The sequence below is a fragment of the Hyperoodon ampullatus genome (assembly GCF_949752795.1).
Source record: "Hyperoodon ampullatus genome assembly, chromosome: 3".
Lineage (NCBI taxonomy): Eukaryota > Metazoa > Chordata > Mammalia > Artiodactyla > Ziphiidae > Hyperoodon > Hyperoodon ampullatus.
Genome location: NC_136916.1, coordinates 96,109,645 through 96,132,511, shown reverse-complemented (window position 1 = coordinate 96,132,511; position 22,867 = coordinate 96,109,645). Strand labels below are relative to the sequence as shown.

The window sequence follows — 22,867 nt, the reverse complement described above, 5'->3', positions numbered from 1 at the left end:
TGAACACTTATCAAAATCAAAAATATATAAGGTCATAGAATACTTAAATAATACAGTCAACAAAATGAGTTTAAAAGATTAATAGACAAACATATCACTTACATACAAACTTACATAATATTTTTTTCACTTAAGTCTGTCAGACATTTACAAAAATTAAGTATGCCCTTGGCCACAAAGAAAATGGAAAAAAAAATGGAGATTTCGTGGACATCATTTGATCTTAATCCAATAAAATTAGAACTAATAAAAGGACAAATAGCTTCTTGGAAATTAAGAAACACATTTCTAGATAACTCATATCAAAGAAGAAATCAAAACTATTTAGAAAGCAAAGTAAGGAGAACATTTAATGCCAAATATATGGGATATACAGCAGAAATTATACTTACCAGGGAATTAAAAGCCTGAGATATCATTGTTATAGAAAAGACTGTAAAAATAAAGGATTTTTTTTTTTTTTTTTTTTTTTTTTTTTTTTTTTTTTTTTTGCGGTACGTGGGCCTCTCACTGTTGTGGCCTCTCCCATTGCGGAGCACAGGCTCCGGACACGCAGGCTCAGCGGCCATGGCTCACGGGCCCAGCCGCTCCGCGGCATGTGGGATCTTCCCGGAACGGGGCATGAACCCGTGTCCCCTGCATCAGCAGGCAGACTCTCACACACTGCGCCACCAGGGAAGCCCAAATAAAGGATTTTTTAACACTCACTTTAAGAAATTGGAAAATGAACAATAAAATAACATCCATAAAAAGGCAGGAAGACAGATTTAATGCAGGTAAATAGTAAAGTTATTGAAATAGAAAACAAAAATAAGTAGAAAAGATAACAGATCTAAAAACTGGTACTTTGAAAAGACAATAAAATAAGAAAACTCTTGGGCTTCCCTGGTGGCGCAGTGGTGGAGAGTCCGCCTGCTGATGCAGGGGACACGGGTTCGTGCCCTGGTCCGGGAAGATCCCACATGCTGTGGAGCGGCTGGGCCCGTGAGCCATGACCGCTTAGCCTGCGCGTCCGGAGCCTGTGCTCCGCAACGGGAGAGGCCACAACAGTGAGATGCCTGCATAATGCAAATAAATAAATAAATAAAATAAAATAATAAGAAGAAAACTCTTAAAGAGCCTAATTAAGAAAAAGGAGAGGGCCTCCCTGGTGGCGCAGTGGTTGAGAGTCTGCCTGCCGATGCAAGGGACACGGGTTCGTGCCCCGGTCTGGGAAGATCCCACATGCCGCGGAGCAGCTGGGTCCATGAGCCATGGCCACTGAGCCTGCACGTCCGGAGCCTGTGCTCCACAACAGGAGAGGCCACAACAGTGAGAGGCCCACGTACCGCAAAAAAAAAAATAATAATAATAAAAGAAAGGGAAAAGACAACCCACAGAATGGGAGAAAACATTTGCAAATCATACATCTTATAGAGACTTGTATCCAGAGTATATAAAGAACTCTTGAAACTCAAAAAGACAACCCAATTAAAAAATCGTCTGGGACTTCCCTGGCATTCCAGTGGTCAGGACTTCGCACTTCCAATGCAGGGGGCATATCTGATCCCTGGCTGGGGAACTAAGATCCCACATGCCCTGTGGTGTGGCCAGAAAAACAAACAAACAAACAAACAAACCAAAGGATCAGAATAGACACTTCTCCAAAGAAGCTATGCAAATGGCCAATAAACAAGATTGTGATTAAGGAAATACAAATTAAAATCAGTTACTACTTCACACCCACTAGGGTGGCTGTAGTCAAAAAGACAAAATAATAAGTATTGGCAAGGATGTGGAAAAATTGGAATTTTCATACATTGCTGATAGGCATGTAAAATGGTGTAGCCACTTTGGAAAACGGTTGGGTATTTCCTCAAAAAGTTAAACATAGAACTATTATATGATCCAGCAATTCCACTTCCAGGTATTTACCTAAGAGAATTGAATACATACATCTACACGAAAACTTGTACATGAGCATTATTCATAATAGCCAGAAAGTGAACTGATTATGAGTTACTTGAAGCTGGGATGGGGTGGAGGAGAATGGGGAATGACAGCTAATGGGTACAGGGTTTCTTTTAGGGGAATGAAAATGCTGTAAAATTAGCTGGGGCTTGATGTTGTACAACCCTGTGAATATATTTTAAAAATCATTTAATTGTATACTTAAGTGGGTGAATTATATGGTGTGCAAATTAAATCTCAATAAAGCTGTTTAGAAAGAAATCGATTATAGGAGGATTGTATATCTAACGTGAAAAGTAAATCAAAGATGGAAACTGGGAAGATACTCATGCATCTTTTGGGTTGCCAACCTCATTATTCTTATCGCCATAGTGCCCCTTCCTAGTAGAATCTCCTTGCCTCAGCTGAAGATGGGGAGTAGAAAGGTGCCTAGGTATGCAGCCAGAGTCTTAGGAAAAGCAGAATGAGTACCAGGGGACCAGAGAAAGCAGAGGGGAAGAGTAGGAACAGAGAGGATGCTGGCAGGGTGGAAGAGGGAGAGGATACATAGGAAGCTAATCTTTGAGGGTATGAATGCTCCCCTTTCCTCTCAGGCCTTACAGAGGTCAGGAGGGGCAGTGTTAGGGAAATAAATCTGGGAACAAACCCATTAAGATAGTAAGAGAAATCAACTATACTTCAATAAAATAAATTTTTAAAAAAGATGGTAAGAGAGTTCAGCCTATATCAGGGAAGAAATTTAAAAATCCCCAAGTAGAGGAAGGCCAAAGAAATGGAGTATGTATGGGCTGTGGAAAATGAGGTTCACAGCTATGGGCATCTGTTCCAGGACTTAGATGACTATGAGTCTCCTTTAGGGTAGAACTGGGGAGAGCATTTTTGAGGCAGGTGGGGAGATGTGTGGCAGCCCTCATAGACAGATGTACAGCATCCATATGTGTGTGTGCACTTGTAGGAGCTCAGCTGGCAGCACCGGCAAAAGGTACTATGTAGAAATATCAAATCACTATATTGTGTAACAAGAACTAATAACATAGTGTTGTAGGTCAGTTATATTTCAAAAACAAACAAACAGGGCTTCCCTGGTGGCGCAGTGGTTGAGAGTCCGCCTGCCGATGCAGGGGGCACGGGTTCGTGCCCCGGTCCGGGAGGATCCCACATGCCACGGAGCGGCTGGGCCCGTGAGCCATGGCTGCTGAGTCTGCGCATCCAGGGCCTGTGCTCCGCAACGGGAGAGTCCACAGCAGTGAGAGGCCCGCGTACCGCAAAAAACAAACAAACAAACTTATTAAAAATGAGATCAGATTTGTGGTTACCAGAGGCGGGCAGTGAGAGGTGGGAAAATAGGATCAAGGCAGTCAAAAGGTACAAACTTCCAATTATAAGATAAATAAGTGCTAGGGATGTAAGGTACAACATGATAAATATAATTAACACTGCTGTATGTTATCTATGAAAGTTGTTAAGAGAGCAAATCCTGAGTTCTCATCACAAGGAAAATTTTTTTCTATTTCTTTAGTTCTGTATCTGTATGAGACGATGGATGTTTATTAAACTTGTGATAATCATTTCATGATATATGTAAGTCAAATCACTAGCTGTAAACCTTAAACTTATTCAGTGCTATATGTCAATTATATCTCAATAAAACTGAAAGAAAAAAAAAGGTGCTATGGTAGTGCCCCAAGACCTCCTGCATGCCCAAGGAGTGGCTCAGGCCAAAACACTATAACTTACACCCTTTCAGTGCAGTTGAGGAACTACTGCGAGTACCCCTGCCAGGCCTGAAATACCCAAGAGCTGATTGTGCATAAATTGGGCACTTAATCCAAATAGATAAGTCAAGTGAGGAGGGTGACCTGTGCATATAGTCCTGGACTCAAGGTACAGCAAATTACCCATGTATTGCATACAGCATGGGCGGTTGCATCCAGTATGTACCCATAGTGTGTGAGCCTAATATCCGTTGGCACTTGGCATTCCTGGTGAATCTCTGAGAATGTGGTCCCATGTTTCACTTTGTGGTTATGAAGCTTCAAGGGGAAACCTACTCTTTTTTTAAAAAAAAACTTTACTCTTATAGGAATTTTCAAACATATACAAAAATAGATAATAGTTTAATGAACTCCCCATGTATCCATCACCAAACTTCAAAAATTATCAACTCTTTATTCTCTACATTTTCCTACCTCCCCACCCCTGTTATTTTGAAGCAAATCCCAGGCATCATCAATTTATCTGTATTTCAGTATGTATCCCTAAAAAGATGGGGACTCTTATTTTTAAAATATCCAAATACCATAATCATATCTTAAAATGATTAATTATTAAGTCAGTATTTATATTTCCCTGATTGTCTGCATTATTTTCCAATTTGTTAAGTTGCAACCCAGGTGAGGTCCAAATATTATAAACACTTGATATCTCTCTCTCAATTATCTTTTAAAGTATAAGGTCCCCTTCCATAACCCTCCCTTCCCCCCCTTCTCTCTCTCTCTCCCTCTTTCCTCCTCTCTCCCCTAACTGCCCCCCTTTTTATGAGGAAGCCAGATTTTTCCATACTCTGCTAAGTATGGATTTTGCCCATTGTGTATACGCAAACTTTCATTTTAACGTGTTCCTCTGTCCTTTGTATTTTCTGTAAATTGGCAGAGGCCTTATCAGATGAAGGGTTTTTTTTTTTTTTCAAGTTTACTTTATAGTTGTACTTTCATCAAGAGATAGTATCTGGTGATGATGTGATGATCAACCATTATTTAATGATCAACCATTATTACTAGATCATTATCTAGATCTAGTAATTCATTAGGAGTTTTAAAGTAGTGATATCCTAATTTTCTTCTTTTTTTTTCATTTATTGTCTAAATACTTCTATAAAAAGAAATATTCCTTTATCAAGTATTTGGCTCCTATATGAAAGGCAGTCAGCCATTTTCCCAAGGAGGCCTGATTTCTTTGAGAAGTGTAGAGCTTTGATTTTTCTTTATAAATTTAGCCTTAAAAATATTTTTTAAGGGCTTCCCTGGTGGCGCAGTGGTTGAGAGTCCGCCTGCCGATGCAGGGGACGTGGGTTCATGCCCTGGTCTGGGAGGATCCCACATGCCGCGGAGCGGCTGGGCCCGTGAGCCGTGGCCGCTGGGCCTGTGCATCTGGAGCCTGTGTTCCGCAGCGGGAGAGGCCATAATGGTGGGAGGCCCGCGTACTGCAAAAAAAATATTTTTTAAGAAAGAGAGTCAACATCAGTTATAATTGCTTTTAGTACATTTTTACACTTTCTGAGCACATCTGTTAGAAAGCTTGTTACAGATAGAGAAGTGAGATTAAAATCTCATTTGTTATTTCCTTTTAATTTGTCAACTGAAAGGGGAGAATGAGAGGAAACTAACATTTGTTAGATTACTTCAGCAGGCCCTGAGCTTTGGTACCATTTTTTTTTTTAATATTTATTTATTTTTAGTTTTGGATGTGTTGGGTCTTTGTTGCTGCATGCGGGCTTTCTCTAGTTGCGGCAAGCAGGGGCTACTCTTCGTTGCGGTGCACGGGCTTCTCATTGCGGTGGCTTGTTGTGGAGCACGGGCTCTAGGCGCACGGGCTTCAGTAGTTGTGGCATGTGAGCTCGGTAGTTGTGGCTCGAGGGCTCTAGAGCACAGGCTCAGTAGTTGTGGCACATGGGCTTAGTTGCTCCATGGCATGTGGGATATTCCCGGACCAGGGCTTGAACCCACGTCCCCTGCATTGGAAAGTGGATTCTTAACCACTGGACCACCAGGGAAGTCCCGCTTTGGTACCTTTTTAAAAGACTTTTACTTTAATCTTAAGAGGTTGGTCAGTATTGTGCCCATTTTATAGATGAGGAGACCAAAGCTTAGAGTGATAAAATGACTTATTCCGTGCCACACTGCCTATAAATAATGTACAGTTGTGGCATTTTGTTTGGTTTGGTTTTTATATGTAATGAGCCGACTTGGTTTTTCCAATACTGCATTATGGACATCGGAAAGTCATTGGATTAGAGCCGTAAGACATTTAAAAAATGTCCAAAAGACACTTAAGACATTTTAAAAATAACTAAATTTTTACTGCTTTATTTTATGTATATCAGAAAAGTTTGAGTTCAACCTGGGATACAAGTAAGGAGCAGGGCTAGAGAATAAAAATAGAAAAGCATAATCTTGGAAACTGGCATCTTTTTTCTTTCTTTTAAGGGAGAGGTTTTTGGTAAGTTTGAATTTTCAGGTATTGATAGTTGTTAAAACAATGCATAGCCATTTTCCTTTCTCCTCAATTTTATTGAGGTATAATTGACAAATAATGCATAATCATTTTCAAATCACTTTCAATCCTATGAGTGGAACATCCACAGTTTCTCTAAACATCTGTTAGAAATTGACTTTGAGATCAGAGACTTTATTTCAGATTCCAACTAGTAGCTTACTAGGTATATGAATTTAACAGAGTTTTCAAATTTTTCTTTGTAGAACATTTTAAAATAGGCACTCTGAGACTTGAAACAGTTCTTGAACATGGTTTGGTTCTCAAAATACCAGTTTTGAGGGACTGATTTTTTTTTTTTCCAGTTTACTATAAACACATCACCTACTCCAGAAGACCTGATGTTAAGTCAATATGTTTACCGACCCAAGATACAGATTTATAAAGAAGATTGTGAAGCTCTTCGCCAGAAGATTGAAGAGTATGAAAGTTTTCATTTTTTGTGTGTGTTTTGTTGGATGGGTAAATAATCTGTGTGGCAAGGTTTTGATTAGAATAACACCGGCATTGGAAAAGTTGATAGCATTAATTGGCAGTGTGATATGGTATATGGGAAAGAGTTTCAGCTTTGTAGTCAGACAGATGGAAGTTCAATCCTGGCTACAACAGTAGCTGTGTAACCTTAGGTAAGTCATTTAACCTTCATTTCCACATCCATCAATTGAGGATAATAATACCTACTTAGTAGGTAGAAATGAGCAGTAGAAATAGTGTATATAAAAAGGTTCATGCCATTCTTAGCAAAGAGTAGGTCCTTAATAAGCAACCATTATTAGATTATGATATCATAAATTGCAAAAGAACATCTTTAAAAGAAGATAATACCCTTAAGAGATTTATATATAGTGCCTAAAATCAAGATTGACTTTGGGTTTATAATTCTATCACATTTGCCCTTGATTTGCATTTATAAAAGAACAAGGTTTGGGCCTCCCTGGTGGCGCAGTGGTTGAGAGTCCGCCTGCCGATGCAGGGGATACGGGTTCGTGCCCCGGTCTGGGAGGATCCCATATACCGCGGAGCGGCTGGGCCCGTGAGCCATGGCTGCTGAGCCTGTGCATCCGGAGCCTGTGCTCCGCAACGGGAGAGGCCACAACAGTGAGAGGCCCGCGTACCACAAAAAAAAAAAAAAAAAAAAAAAAAAAAGAACAAGGTTTTACTCAGACTATAGTCAGTGGTTTGGTATAAGTAGATGCTGCAGACTAATTTACAAATTAGGTATATCTAGATTTTCGCAGGTAAATCAAGACTTGTAACTCAAGACAATGTTTATATCATACTTATCTAGAACTGTCAAACTAAATTTGAACCAATCTAACAAATAGAAAAGAAATGAAATAATCTTTTAAGAATCGTGTAGTTTTAAAACTTTTGGTGGTGAGTACACTGTAGTGTACATAGATGTCAAAATATAATTTACACATAAAATTTATATAATGTTATAAACCAGTTACCTCAAAAAATAAAAATAATTAAAGGGAATTATGTAGTTTTAAAACTAGGAGTTTAAGATGCTGTTAAATTACAGTACTGCAGGGCTTCCCTGGTGGCACAGTGGTTGAGAGTCCGCCTGCCAATGCAGGGGACGTGGGTTCGTGCCCCGGTCCGGGAAGATCCCACATGCCACGGAGCGGCCGGGCCCGTGAGCCATGGCCGCTGAGCCTGCGCGTCCAGAGCCTGTGCTCCGCAACAGGAGAGGCCACAGCAGTGAGAGGCCCATGTACCGCCAAAAAAAAAAAAAAAAAAAGTTATAGTACTGCAGATTTGCCTGATTTTTGGCTTGTTCATTCAAGAAATATGTGTATTGAGCACCTACTATGTGCCAGACACTGTATTAAGTCCTGGGGTTCATCACTGAACAAGTTTCTTATTTTCATGCTGTTTAAAAGAGTTGGGTGTCTCAGGATTTGTCTAGAATGTTTTGTTTTGAATGAAATAGGTAGATCTTGTATACAATGAAAAGTCTGTTTAGATGTGCTCTACTGTTTGATTTTGCACCTATGTGCCTGTATATATTATCTTCTAACTCTGATAAAAATGTATTTCCTCTACTTATTAACAAGAAACTAATATATAACTTTGCTACTTTTATTAATGGTATTCTATAAAGGTGAGATAAGACCAAACTGAATTGGAAACCTTTACTTAAAATAATAGCTACGGGGCTTCCCTGGTGGCGCAGTGGTTAAGAATCTGCCTGCCAATGCAAAGGACACGGGTTCGAGCCCAGGCCCGGGAAGATTCCACATGTTGCAGAGCAACTAAGCCTGTGTGGCACAACTATGGAAGCCCACGTGCCACAACTACTGAAGCCTGCGTGTCTAGAGCCCGTGCTCCGCCACAAGAGAAGCCACGACAATAAGAAGCCTGCGCACCGCAATGAAGAGTAGCCCCCGCTCACCGCAACTAGAGAAAGCCCGTGCACAGCAACAAAGACCCAACACAGCCAAAAATAAATAAATTTATTACAAAAAAAAATAATAGCTACAACTTCACAACAATAATGCATTCACAAGCCTTAAGGATTCTCTATAAGCAACGTATTTTCATTTTGGAGCAAGTTGATGCATTGAGATGAGAATTCTATTTATTTGGAAGGGAAGTTTTTTTGAATCATAACATTCTTGAACTGTTCTCCAAGTGTTGAAATAATCAGGCTGGCCGCTGTTCCTGAGTGAATTTCCCTCTTTATGTAGAAAAAAACTAGGAAAAATTAAGTATGCCTGTAGATCTGAGCTGATTCATTCTAGCTGACTTCTGAACTCCGTGCTAATTAACTTTTCTATATTTTAGATTAAAGCTTTCTGCACTGAACCAAGATAAATTGTTCACTGATGTAAATAGGAACCTATGGGAAAAAGTGAGACACTACTCTGATGAGGAGGTACTTTTGTCTCATTTTCTGAATGGGAATCAGTATAGACATTTTGAAAAATGTTTATTGTGAAATTAGTAACTGTTACTTGATAATTAGTGATGAGTTCTTTAAAATTTACTTCTCAGATATAATATGTAAACAAGATTTTATTATACATGAATGATTATTAATATATAATCTTTTCAAACCTTAAGTGATCAATTTAATATATGAAATATATTTGATATTTATTTAGAGTTCCCTCCTTGTTTGCTTTTCACTTAGATTAAGATGGGGAAGAGATTTACTTTAATTGATTAAATAATAAGCAACTCGTTTTATATTTGCCCTAATTAAAGAATTTTATTAACTAAGAGCCGGTCATTTTCTAATTTGTAATATAAGTGAATTAAAAGTAGGAATCAAAATTGAAATCTTTGGTTCTGGACTTAAACTATTAAATGGTATTAAATTTGCAAATGAGAAGAAGCCTTAGGAATCAGAGTCTAGGATGGGCAAAGCTTAGCAGGTAGCAGCTGAACCAGCCTTCCCAGACCATTTGCCTTCTCTAACTCATTTGTTTGAGTGCAGTGTAATCTTTGACTTTCCCTTACAGCTGAAGGCCTTTGGAATTTACCTGAACAAAATAAAATCGCGTTTTACCAAGATGACTAAAGTCTTCACTCACCAAGGAAAAGTGTCCCTGTACAGCAAGCTGGTACAGTCGGCTCAGGTAATTTGAGACAGTTAAGAGCTTAGAAAGATCTATTAAAATTACTTTATAGTGGTTATGGAATATGAAGCATGTTCCTTAGGAGACATGTGAATGAGAGCTGGGCAAAAACTTAAAATTGTTCATAAGAGGTGGGGTTCAATTTATTGAAAGTAGTAAATCCTGGCATCTTGAGTAATTCTAGAATATATTTACTAATATGTGCCTATGTGTCATCTCAAATTTGTTATTCATTATACATACTGAAATAAGACAGTACAGGATTCTGATCTTCCATTGCTAAGGACTGTGCTGTAGTATTATCTTCCTCATAGTCCGTACTCAGCTGTGTTTGTGTGTGCATGTGTTTAAAGTAGCATTTCCCAAAATGATCATCCTTTAAGAAAGGTCTTGCATAAAAAAAACTTTCCATTGGGCCTCCCTGGTGGCGCAGTGGTTGAGAGTCCGCCTGCCGATGCAGGGGATACGGGTTCGTGCCCCGGTCTGGGAGGATCCCATATGCCGCGGAGCGGCTGGGCCCGTGAGCCATGGCCGCTGAGCCTGCGCGTCCGGAGCCTGTGCTCCGCAACGGGAGAGGCCACGGCAGTGAGAGGCCCGCGTACCGCAAAAAAAAAAAAAAAAAAAAACTTTCCATTGACAAATAAGTCTGGGAAATGTTACATGCAGTGTCCCTCTTTTGGAGAAATATAATAACTAGCATATTAAAGTCTAAGGTCAGAAATATATATATATATATTTTTTTAGTCTAAAAAGAAAAAAATGCTATAATTCTATTTGACCAGTGTTTCCCAAATTTATTTGACCATAGAACATTTTTCATGAACTACTTTTAAGTAATATATATTAACATCTTATATTACATGGAAATGCTAAAATAAAGTACAAAATATGAACTTATATTAACCTGTTATGTATGCTTTAAAAAAATTTTTTAAGACCAGACTTGAAGTTTTGATCTTTGTTTTAAGATTTGCCTATTCATGAATTAGACACAGCAGTTTGAACCATTTATAATGTTATAATGTTTTGTTTGGAGTTTTAACTTGACAGTCTATGATATTGTGTGTTTAGAAGGAGAGGGAGAAGCTTCAGACAAGGATAGATGAGATGGACAACATACTTCAGAAGATTGATAACTGTCTCACTGAGGTGGAAATAGGTAAAGTATCTTGAATACTTTTCCAAAAGAAAATTTAATTGTATCTAAATGCTTCCCTACAGTACATACTGCTGGTAGCACTATGCTGAAGCCTTGTATTAGCAGCTTGAGCCATTAAATTAGAGCAAATTAAAGCTCCTTTACTGTCATTCATAACACAATCAACAAGAAATGCCCAAGATAATAAGTCTCTTTGGGAAGCTCTTCATAAGCTAGACCGTGATATTGTGGTGGTGGTGTTGTTTTAATAAATGAACTTACCTCTGTTTGAAAATTATCTGTCCTTTCAGTTGGATCTCTCATGATCCCAACTTGTTAGTATTATCTTGAAACTACTTTCTCAAAGATCACAAAATTTCCCATAATCATCAAATTTGGTAGCTCTCAGTCCTTAGCCATCTAGTTGTCTTTCATCATTTGACACTGCTGATTATTCTTTTCTTCCTGATTCTTTTCTTCCTGAAACTTTCTTCTCCCTGAACTCTATGATACTGCACTACCCTGACCCTATTCTTTTCTCCTAGCTGTTCCTTTTAGCTCCTCTGTTGTCCCTTCTCTAACCCCTTGTGTAAGCATTTAGATTTTATCATCTACTCATTTCTGTATTCTTTTTTTTTTTTTTTTTTTGCGGTATGTGGGCCTCTCACTGTTGTGGCCTCTCCCGTTGCGGAGCACAGGCTCCGGACGCACAGGCCCAGCGGCCATGGCTCACGGGCCCAGCCGCTCCGCGGCATGTGGGATCTTCCCAGACCGGGGCACGAACCCGTTTCCCCTGCATCGGCAGGCGGACTCTCAACCACTGCGCCACCAGGGAAGCCCTCATTTCTGTATTCTTTCCGCTAATGCTTTCATCTGCCTTAACAATTATGTTATATGAATAATTCCCAAATTCAGTGAAATTCATCAAGCATTTGTTGAGCACCTGCTACATGCTAGATACTGTGCTTAGCGTCAGAAAAAAGATATACACAGATTTTTGCCTTTAAGTGGCTTATAATCATTTTGGGTGAGGGCATCTTTAGCCTCTTGCTCTTGAGTTCCAGACTTAATGTTTCCAGCTTCTTGCTGAACCTCTTGGCAAAAGTGTCCTTAAGCACCTTAAACATTATGTGAAAAAATGGAATTTATTGTCTTCCCTTTCCAAGATAAAATCTGAAAACTTGTTATCTCTATAAACAAGTTCTCTTTCTCATCTCTTAATAGCATCACCATTCTCATAAATTGTAAAAGGCTCAAAATTTTATTGTCTTTTAGTCTCTCTTATCAAGTCCTGTCATATCTGCTTCTTCAGTATCCCCTGTGTTCTTTCCCATTCACATTAAGGCTGTCATTAATTCTGACATGTGCTATTTCAAGTCTTCTAACTAATCTTTCTACACTCTTAATTTCATTCTATTACACTCTTAATTTCATTCTATCTCTTTCCTGTCCAACCTGCACATTGCTGCCAGATTAATGATTATGAAAGACAGTTTTCATTATGTTACTTCTCTGAAAACTTTTCTGCCTTTCCATTTATTACAAAATAAAGTCCAAACTCCTGAGCTTGACATTTAACAATCTCTACAATCATTTTCAGATATTCCTTTCTTATATGGTTTTACTATTATTCCCTTACACATCCTAAATTCCAACCAAATTTTGTCATTTCTGTGCAGTCCTGCCACTTTGTCTTTGCCTAATGCATTCTCCCTCTATTTTTACCAAAGGACATGTTCTCTGTCTTCCTTGAGCTACCATGGCTACTTTGTTAGTACCTCTTATATTACCTATCATATCTACTTGTAATTATGGTTACTTTTGTATAGTTTATTTTCCTAAGTAAATTGGAAGCTCCATAGGGGCAAAGATCAGCTTTTATTTTTCTTAATATCCTTCAAAGTTCTTAGCACTATGCTTTGCACAGAATAAGTGCCTAGTACATGTTTTCTGCATTGAATTGATAAGTATATGAATTTCCTAGTCTTAAACTGTACCACCCCTTTGTTCATTATCTTGCTTTTTTACTTCATGAAAAAAAAATAGAAGCCATTAGGGCCAGAACTTCTAAACTTTCTGCTACCAAACAAACCGAACTTTTATATATCTATATCAATTCTTTCATCCTTCCTTTTCCCTAAGATCAGTGTTTCCACCTAAACTTTGAATTGCAGCCCCTCTTGTCTTCTCTGGAATCTTATAGCATTGATTTTCCCTTATCTATTGTATATTCAACCTCTCTGCCTCCTCCACTGGATATGTTCACCTCTCTCTTATCTTTAAAAATACCAACAACCACACTCTTTCTAGGTACCACTGAATGGCTCCCTATTTCTTTCTTCATTATTCCTTGAGCAAATTACTGAGTACCTGTTATGTGCCTTGTATAGTGCTCGGTGCTAAGAATACTATGGTGATTAAAAACAAAACTTTATGCCCTCATGGAGCTTTTTTTTTTTTTTTTTTTTCGTTTATCAATACTTCCGTTACTTTCTTTTTTTAAAATATTTATTTATTTATTTGGCTGTGTCGGGTCTTAGTTGCGGCACACAGGATCTTCGTTGCAGCATGCAGGGTCTTTCGTTGTGACGTGTGAGCTTCTCTCTAGTTGTGGCGTGCGGGCTTAGTTGCCCTGTGGCATGTGGGATCTTGGTTCCCTGACCAGGGATCAAACCCATGTCCTCTGCATTGGAAGGCAGATTCTTAACCACTGGACCACTGGGGAAGTCCCCCATTACTTTCTTTTAATTCAAACATTTATATACAAAGAAAGGTTTCCGTGCTTTAATTTTTTAACATAATATACAGAACCACAATACTATTTCAATTGCAAATCATGGGATATCACATTCAAATATGCTTGGATTTGACAAGTTGCTATTACAATACTGAGAAAAAGTTATAAGAATTAAATAGTTTTATGGTAACTGCTATGGAAGAGTGGTTCCATGGTGCTATAAGTTCCTGAAACAGAAATCTGACCTAGTCAGGTCAGGAGAGGCTTCCCTCTGAGGAAGTGGCATTTAAGTCAAGATCTGAAGAATAAGCAGGAGTTAAAGTGAGAAGGGAGGGGAGAGCCGACTATTCAATATGAATAGCACAGGTAGAAGCCCTTCTATGGGAAAGAATATACCAAGTACAAGGGTCTGAAATAAGGCCAATGTGGCTAGAATAGAAAGAGCAAAAGGGAACACAGTCTGAGATGAAGCTGGAGATGTCAGTTTTAGGGGCCAGGCCAAGGAGGGCCTCTTAAGGAGTTTTGAGTTTTTCTAAGAACAGTGAATAGCCATTTGAAGGGTGTTAAGCACTGGCTGCAGTGTAGATACGGGATTTGAATAGATCAAGAGTAATTAATTATAAGAAGTTAAGTAGTTATTGGACTGATATGGTTAAGAAAGGACAATAGCTTATATTAAGGGAACCTGGTGGTGGCAAAGGATAAAAGTGGATTCAGAAAATATTTTTGAGGTAAAAATCTAAACTTGGGTTTGGATGTGGGGAGAGAGAAGGCTTTTAAGGATGTTTCCAAGGTTTCAGAAACAAATTAAATTTAAAAATGTAAATTTGTGTATGTGCATCTGTATATGTGTATCTGTTCCTGATTAGTCCATGGGGTTTCCTAACAATAACTTTAATATATGCAAATTATATATAAACAGTTTCCATCTCAGAGTGTCCCCTAAGAAGCTGCTATTGGAGATCATTGCCATATGGCTCAAAGTTCACTTGTCTGCCACCAGAAGCAAGTCTTTGTATGAAATTATTATTATAGCTCAGTGCTTTTTTGGCAAGGAATGGTGGGGAAAGATGAATGTGAAATATTCTTAACACTTCATTTGGGGACCATCTATTCTTTTCATTTCTGGTTGTTTATTTTTGACTGAGTTATTCTAATGCATGTTGTCTACTTTAGAAACTAAGAATTTGGAGGATGAACAGAAAGACAATCCTGTGGAAGAGTGGGATTCTGAAATGAAGTCTGCAGAGAAAGGTAACTGAATTAATTAAGGAGATAAATGGGGGGAAAAATCCCCTGTTCTGAGTTTATTTATTTATTTAGTAAGATTAGTGAGATGGACTTTTCAATAAAACAGATGATTTTTGTACCAATATTTTAATGTATACATTCTGATAGATTTGTTTTTCTTTTCAAAGAACTTGAACAGCTGAAAACTGAAGAAGAAAAGCTTCAAAGGTTAGTCTTCTGTTTGAGTGTTAGAAAACATGCTAAACTTCACATGGCTAAGTGACTTCCTACCTCCAGAAACTGACGAGATTGAGGGCATGAGTATTGACTAAGGCTGAGTCAGAGCTTCTGCTGTACTTTGAACTTGACCTTGGAGGCCATCTTAGTCAATAGTATTTTCTAAGCATTTATTGTTTACAGAGCATTAATCCAAGGCAGTAGTTCTCAAGCTTGTAAAATATTAGGATTCTATTAAAGAAAATCTAGCCTCCGGACGCGCAGGCTCAGCAGCCATGGCCCACGGGCCTAGCCACTCCGCGGCATGTGGGATCCTCCTGGACCGGGGCACGAACCCGTGTCCCCTGCATTGGCAGGTGGACTCTCAACCACTGCGCCACCAGGGAAGCCCATGTTTTTCTTATACTCTGGATCTTATTTAACTATAAGACTAAAAGAAATCAAATACAAGTCATGGCAAAACCAAAAAAATTCCAATTGAAAATGTAAATTTGACAGGTGGTAATATCAATATTTGGCTAAAAAATTGATGCTAGCAAAATGACAAATTATAAGTTCTATTTAGCTCTAATAAATTAAACAAAACCAAACGCAGGCACTGAAATTATGTCATAAGAATGCCCCATTTTAAGGTGGGCATTCTTACGGTCTACATTATGCTTACATTTTTAACATCAAAATGAAAATGTAAATTTTAATAATAATCTTAAAGAACATGGGAACCCCTAAGAATATCTTCATGGATCCCAATTTGAGAGCCATTGATTTAGGCCTTTCCTAATTAGACCCAAACTTCTAGTTTAATGCTTATTAAAAAAAAAAAAAAAACTAAGAAATGCAAAATAGATGTCATACACCTCACTGGGGAGCCATTTAGCACATGACTTTTTGTCATAAACTTTTAATGAAGTCTGAATTCTCTAGCAGTGGCCTTATCTTACTCTAAATACCTGGTTTGATTTGCAGAAATCTCTTAGAGCTGGAGGTACAGAAAAAGCAGACCCTTGCTCAAATAGACTTTGTGCTAAAACAAACAAATAGAACTGAAGAGCTACTGGATCATTTGAGGTAAGGAAAAGTAGGTGGCATTAATTTGTGTTTTATCCTGTACCTTCATGGTTGTCTAAATCCACTAGTGCAGTTGACATGTGTTTGTAATGTGTATCACTGTTTTTAACCTATAATACAATGCATTCTCAAAAAAAAGAGTTATATACTCAACACTAAGCTGAAAGTATACAAGGTGGGAGAGCTATGGAATTATAATTTTAAAATATTTAATATTTTATATTGCCTAGACTTGGTTTTTCTCTGATATACAACTCAAGATTGAGTCGATTCTTATTTCTTTCAAAAGCGTAAGTTTGTATATTCACAATATTGGAATTAAAATAATGATTGTCTCCCAAGCCAGTAGAAAACTCCAGCAGCTGCTGATGGTACTTACTATTCAGGTGGTATAAGAAGTTAACTCTCTTCTTTTATCTCAAAAAGTGTTTTATTTGTCTTGTTTATTCTCTCTTCAGCTTGTCTGAATGGGATGTCATTGAGTGGAGTGATGATCAAGCTATATTCACCTTTCTTTATGACACAGTAGAACTCACCATCACCTTTGGAGAGCCAGTAGGTGAGTAGCAAGAATAAGATAATTCCCCTGCACATAAATGTACAGCTAAACTTACTAAAGATTCATATCTCTATTTTAATACAGTAATAACTATTGACATAATAAAAGCACTGCTGAAAATCTTAATTAAAAGAGGCAATCACTTTAATTAGTGATAATAGAATTTTATTTTATTAAATAAAAAATAAAATAAAAATTCAGCTAGTGAAAGTTGCCCTTTGTCGAATTATATTAGATAGAAATTTGGCCTATCCAAAATAATGGATCAACATGATATTCACATCTGTTTACTCTGACTTCCTTTTTTCCATCTGTCTTTTGTGATAGAGAATTTACTCTAATGGCTGATGATTCTTGCCTGGTTGTTTTTTTGTATATAAGTTAACCTAAGAAGCTAATTGGAAATTCTGTGTGTATTGGTAGGTTTATCAAAGTAGGTAGACATCACTATATGGTAATTTGACAGAGTCCTAGCTATTTTGTTAACATCTCCTGTCAGTATCTTTAGGTCTTTTCTCTTGAAACAGATAGCTTCAGCATGGCCAACCCTGGGTGATCATGGCCAAATTGAAACTTAGGATCTTTATAATCTCCCAGCCTCCAAGCCCAATTCTCCTTAAAAGTTCCTGGGAATTCCCTGGCAGTCCAGTGGTTAGGACTCGGAGCTTTCACTACTATGGCCCCGGGTTCAATCCCAGGTTGAGGAACTAAGATCCCGCAAGCCGCATGGTGCGGCCCCCCCCAAAAAAGTTCTTTTTCTAAGTGAATACCATCAACTTCTGTTCAGGTTCAAAATTAAAACAGGAATCACTCTATACCTCTTTCTTTATTTTTATTTATTTATTTTTGGCTGCGTTGGGTCTTCGTTGCTGCACACGGGCTTTCTCCAGTTGCAGAGAGTGGGAGCTACTCTTCGTTGTGGTGCACGGGCTTCTTATTGCATGCGGTGGCTTCTCTTGTTGCGGAGCACGGGCTCTAGGCGCGTGGGCTTTAGTAGTTGTGGCACGCAGGCTCAGTAGCTGTGGCTTGCGGGCTCTAGAGCGCAGGCTCAGTAGTTGTGGCGCATGGGCTTAGTTGCTCTGCGGCATGCTCCGGGATCTTCCCAGACCAGGGCTCGAACCCTTGTCCCCTGCATTGGCAGGCGGATTCTTAACCACTGCACCAACAGGGAAGTCCCTATACCTCTTTCTCCTTCACCAGGCATATCTAAGTCATGAATAAGACTTATTGATTTTAATTTAATATTCATCTACTTTTTTGTGTCTCTTCTATCAATAGTCATTTCTAATCTAAATGACTACAATAACACTATAGCTGGTCTTTCTGGATCTTTTCCTTTTCCTCTCCAATTCTTTCTCCTTCCTGTAGCAATAGTGATTGTTTAAAAGTTTATCATGCACCTCCTACTCTTAGACTAATGATCAAAATACTAATATAGCCTGTCAGGCCCTGCATGAATTGAATTTTTCCTCCTTTTCCTGCCTCATTTTACACCGTTCTCTGCACGTCGGCCACAATGGATTTCTTTCATTTCCTTAAAAGATCATGGTCTTTCATGCTCAGTCATATTCCATCCTACCTCAGGACATTCATACTGATGTTTCTCATGCCTAGACGCTCTTTCCCCTGTCTTAGTCCTTCTGGGCTGCCATTTTAAAAATACCATAAACTGAGTAGCTTATAAACAACTACTGGAGGCTGGAAGTCCAGTTCTGGAGGCTGGAAGTCCAAGATAAGGATGCCAGCAGAGTCAGGCAAGGGCCCTCTTCCAGGTTGCAGACTTTTCATTGTATCCTCACATGACTGAAGGCCTAGTTAGCTCTCCAGGGTCTCTGTTGTAAGAGCACTAATCCCATTCCTGAGGGCTCCACCCTCATGATCTAAGCAACTCCCAAAGGTCCCATCTCCTAATACTATCACACTGGGCATTAGGATTTCAGCCTATGAATTTCAGACCATAGCACCTCCTCGTCACTAAATAAATGTCTACTAATAGTCCTTAAGAGCTCAGCTAAATCATCACTTTCTCAGGAAAGTTTTCCCTGACTCTCCTTTACTCATTCCCTCCACTACTTGCCCTCCTGGTATGTGTTCTCATTGCTTCCTGCAGTTTTCTTAATTGAGCTTATTATAGTTTGTAGTTCTTGGTATGTTTATTAGTACAATTATCTGTGTGTCCCCCTGAGTTGTAAGCTTCTTTAGAGCATAGATTGATCACGTCTGTTTGTCTCACTATCATATCCACGGTGCCTAATACATAGAAAATAATCAACAAAGTGAAAAGAATCAGAATTTGAGATACAGGAGATAACTCTGGTGTCTGGAAGAGCAATCAGCTCTCCTGGCTACCTAAAATTCATTACTATAATGCTGAAAGCATACATGATTTTCACTGTATTAGTACAAAGATAGTAGGTCTGGGGAGGTCATAGTCATTTTCTTTATATGGTTCCTGAAAATAATATTATATTCACACAGAAGTTAGGGATCAAAGGAGGAGGCCCTGATAAATTACAAAAATGTTCCACACCTTAAATGTCATTTAAAGGCCTGCCCAGTTAATATAGTTCAGCATTCTCAGGGGAAACTTTGCATACACAGAGAATAATATGATTCAAGAATAAACCTTCAGCTGCCTATGAAAAAAACCTTGCTACCCAGAAAGAGGAGGATTCTAAAGTACTGAGTTATATGTGGCTTTGAATCAGATAATAAAAAGAAATATTATCCTTCTGTTGGTTTTTCCTAGTTGGTCTCCATTTCCTGGACAAAGCTTGTAGGAAGATTGTTGACCTGAATTTTCAATCTCTGTTAGATGGTAAGTTCAAAACATTTAAACCAACAAGACTTTGTTGGAAATTTACAAGTGTATATTGCTCCTTGAGAACTCTTTTACATACTAAATTAAATATAAACAACAACAATAATAATAATTTGTTCTTAGAAATGTGTATTAGACCTAAAACTGCTTGGGTATTGTTCCAAATATTGGGTGGGTTTTAAAAGAAAATTTTTTTAAAAGTAGGGCTTCCCTGGTGGTGCAGTGGTTGAGAGTCTGCCTGCCGATGCGGGGGACGCGGGTTCGTGCCCCGGTCTGGGAAGATCCCACGTGCCGCGGAGCGGCTGGGCCCGTGAGCCGTGGCTGCTGGGTCTGCGCGTCCAGAGCCTGCGCTCCGCGATGGGAGAGGCCACAGCAATGAGAGGCCCGTGTACCACAAAAAAAATTTTTTTTAAATAAAAAGTTATTACTAGATCTTGAACAATGGTTAATAATAGCTATTTCCATAATTTACAAATTACCATTATGAGTACTTACTCTGTATCAGGCATGTGTACTACTTACATCAACACTACTCCCCATTTTACAGTTACAGAACTACAGCTCAAAAGAAGTAAGTATTGTGTTCAGGATCACTCAGCTAGTAAGGAAAGCCAGAATGTAAACTCAGGGTTATGTTACATTTAAGCCTATACTTTTAACTAAGTTCTATTCTATGTGTGATAAAGTCTTGAGTTTATATCAGAATGTCTTATGTTCACTATATATGTTGATTTATGTGTTTGAAAATAAAATGGAGAAGATACTTAGACACCTAGTAGTTTGAAGGTATTTCTAGTTAATATTTCTAGCTTGTATTTATATATATATTATAAAACATATGAATAATAAGTAATACCCTGCTTTTGATTTTTTTTTCCCCTTCCTCAGAGGATAAAGCTCCTCCTTCCTCCCTTTTAGTTCATAACCTTATTTTCCAGTACATTGAGCAACAGCAGTCCTGGAAGAAGCAATGTACAACACAGCATCAGGTACCCAAGGTAAATTCCCATTGAAGTATTTAAAGGAAAATTATGTTAACTGTCCCAAACAGCAGAACTGAAATTTTATATATGTAATAGTGTATCCTGAAATGATAAATATATTAAATTGTTTAACTTTGGGGGGTTCTTTATAAAAGAGCCACTAAACACTGAAATGTTTTCATACTCTTCATTTTTTTTTTTTCCTATTTTTCCCAGATGCTTCAAGAAATCTCACTGGTAGTGAGCCATTGCAAACTTCTTGGAGAGGAGATTGAGTTTTTAAAGCGATGGGGACCAAATTATAACCTAATGAACATAGCTGTGAATAATACTGAGTAAGTGTGTTAGTTCCCTAGGGCTGCCATAACAAAGTACTACAAACAACAGAAATTTATTGTCTCACAGCTTAAACAACAGAAATTTATTGTCTCACAGCTCTGGAGGCTGAAAGTCTAAGATTGAGGTGTCAGCAGGGTCAGTTCCTTCTGATGGCTGTGAAAGAGAATCTTTTCCATGCCTCCCTCCTAACTTCTGGTGATTTGCTGGCAGTCTTTTGGCATTCCTTGGTTATAAATATATAATCCCAATAGCTCCTTTCATTTTCACATGACATTTTTCCTGTGTGTATGTCTGTGTCCAAATGTTCCCTCTTGATTAGGACACCAGTCATTTTGGATTAAGGGTCCCCACCCTACTCCAGGAGGACCTCATCTTAATTAATTAAATCTGCAATGACTCTATTTACAAATTAGTTCATATTCTGATATACTGGGGATTAGGGCTTCAACACATGAATTTTTAGGGGACACAACTCAATCTACAACAGTAAGTAATTAGTTGAAAACTTATTAAGACAATTTATTTTATTGAGTTTCATGACTAATGAAAATACAGCCATAATCATACTTTGTTGCGGTTGTTTTACTCTGTTTGTTTGATAAGGACAAGAAATGATGTATACCAAAGTTTCTCATGCCAGTATAAGAGGAAAATGTATTTGTGTTTCACTCTATTTTTGTTTTGTATTTTTAATTGAGGATCTTGTCTTTTACAGATTGAGGCTTTTATTCTGCAGCTCAGCAGCATTTGCAAAGTTTGAGATAACTTTGTCTCTCTCAGCCCATTACCCATCTGTCCCGTTACCTTTCTCTATTCAAAATCACCTTGGAAACATTGGGTGAGTAAAAGGCCAGCAGGAAAGGGCCCCCAACTACTTTTTTACCTTTGTTATATCTTTTGAAAGATCTCTCAAAGTGGTCAGAAAATGGATAGACCATAGTGAAAGCCAAATGTCACCTCTATCTGACTTCATTTTGAAGAATTTGTTCTTTTAAAGTCAGCGACCTTCATTGCTATCTCCAGTGGATGCTGGAGACAGCTGGTCTATTTTTTTATACTTGCTCCACTTTTTGAACACCCCTACCTAAACAGGAATCAAGAAGGATAAAAATCCTGCATAAGCTTAGCCCAGATCATATTTGAACAACTTTTATGGTGCAGTCATAGTGCTTTTCTCAATTAGTCTGTGGAAACAGACCTAAAAATATTTCATTTCTACTGTATATTTTGTGACTTTTTGGACACACTGCTGACAGATTGTAAAGTGACAAGAGTTTAGAATATGCCCACCTCAAATCCATCAGCAAACACCAACAGATATTTATAGCCAGAGAAAGCAGCTAAGGCAAGATACCTCACAATTATATACAGAATTGGTCCTTAGGCCTTATTTTTGGAATCTCAGTTTAAACTGGACAATCTAGTTATTTCCAGAAATACCTATTTGTGCTTCCTAGAAGGCTCAGAAACAGTACTCAAAAATATGAATTCCACTGAAATTAAGACAAGTTTCCAGAAAAATTAAGTAACCTTTTGTTCTTTCCAGCCAAAATGAAATTGCTGCCATCCTATCTAAAGTGCCACTGGAAGACAACTACCTAAAGAATGTAGTCAAGCAAATTTACCAAGATCTGCTTCAGGACTGACTGCCATTTCTACCAGTAGACCCATGGACTACAGTTGTAACAAATCAAGCACAGTACACTAAATAACAATATATCAGAGTCTCCATTGCTGTTTAATCTTCATCTTTAGGTCATAGAAGCCTAAAATTTCTTCTGATGATGTTATAGTTAATTTGTATGGTTTTTAAATTTCTACAGTCAGGAATAATGAAAGGCCTCAAATAGCCTGCTGTCAACTTACTCACCTTTCTACCAAAGGTTTAAGTAGTAGAACACTTAGGGAAAATTTCTCCTAACTAAAGTTGTGCTCTCCGCTTT

General features: G+C 38.3%; 1 protein-coding gene across 1 annotated transcript in view; it reads left to right on the top strand.

Moving 5' to 3' along the window:
* Positions 1-22,570, top strand: part of KNL1 (kinetochore scaffold 1) — a gene marked incomplete at both ends in the record, with an annotated part of 57,161 nt that extends 34,591 nt beyond the window's left edge. Inside the window, 13 exons of the mRNA XM_079701250.1 lie at positions 6,528-6,643; positions 9,016-9,106; positions 9,696-9,812; positions 10,884-10,971; positions 14,864-14,941; positions 15,106-15,145; positions 16,121-16,222; positions 16,681-16,781; positions 19,531-19,599; positions 20,491-20,600; positions 20,802-20,920; positions 21,640-21,762; positions 22,471-22,570. Of these exons, the coding sequence (XP_079557376.1) occupies positions 6,528-6,643; positions 9,016-9,106; positions 9,696-9,812; positions 10,884-10,971; positions 14,864-14,941; positions 15,106-15,145; positions 16,121-16,222; positions 16,681-16,781; positions 19,531-19,599; positions 20,491-20,600; positions 20,802-20,920; positions 21,640-21,762; positions 22,471-22,570 (1,254 nt within the window). The remainder of the gene's footprint in view (positions 1-6,527; positions 6,644-9,015; positions 9,107-9,695; positions 9,813-10,883; positions 10,972-14,863; positions 14,942-15,105; positions 15,146-16,120; positions 16,223-16,680; positions 16,782-19,530; positions 19,600-20,490; positions 20,601-20,801; positions 20,921-21,639; positions 21,763-22,470) is intronic.
* Between the last annotated feature and the right edge of the window lie 297 nt (positions 22,571-22,867).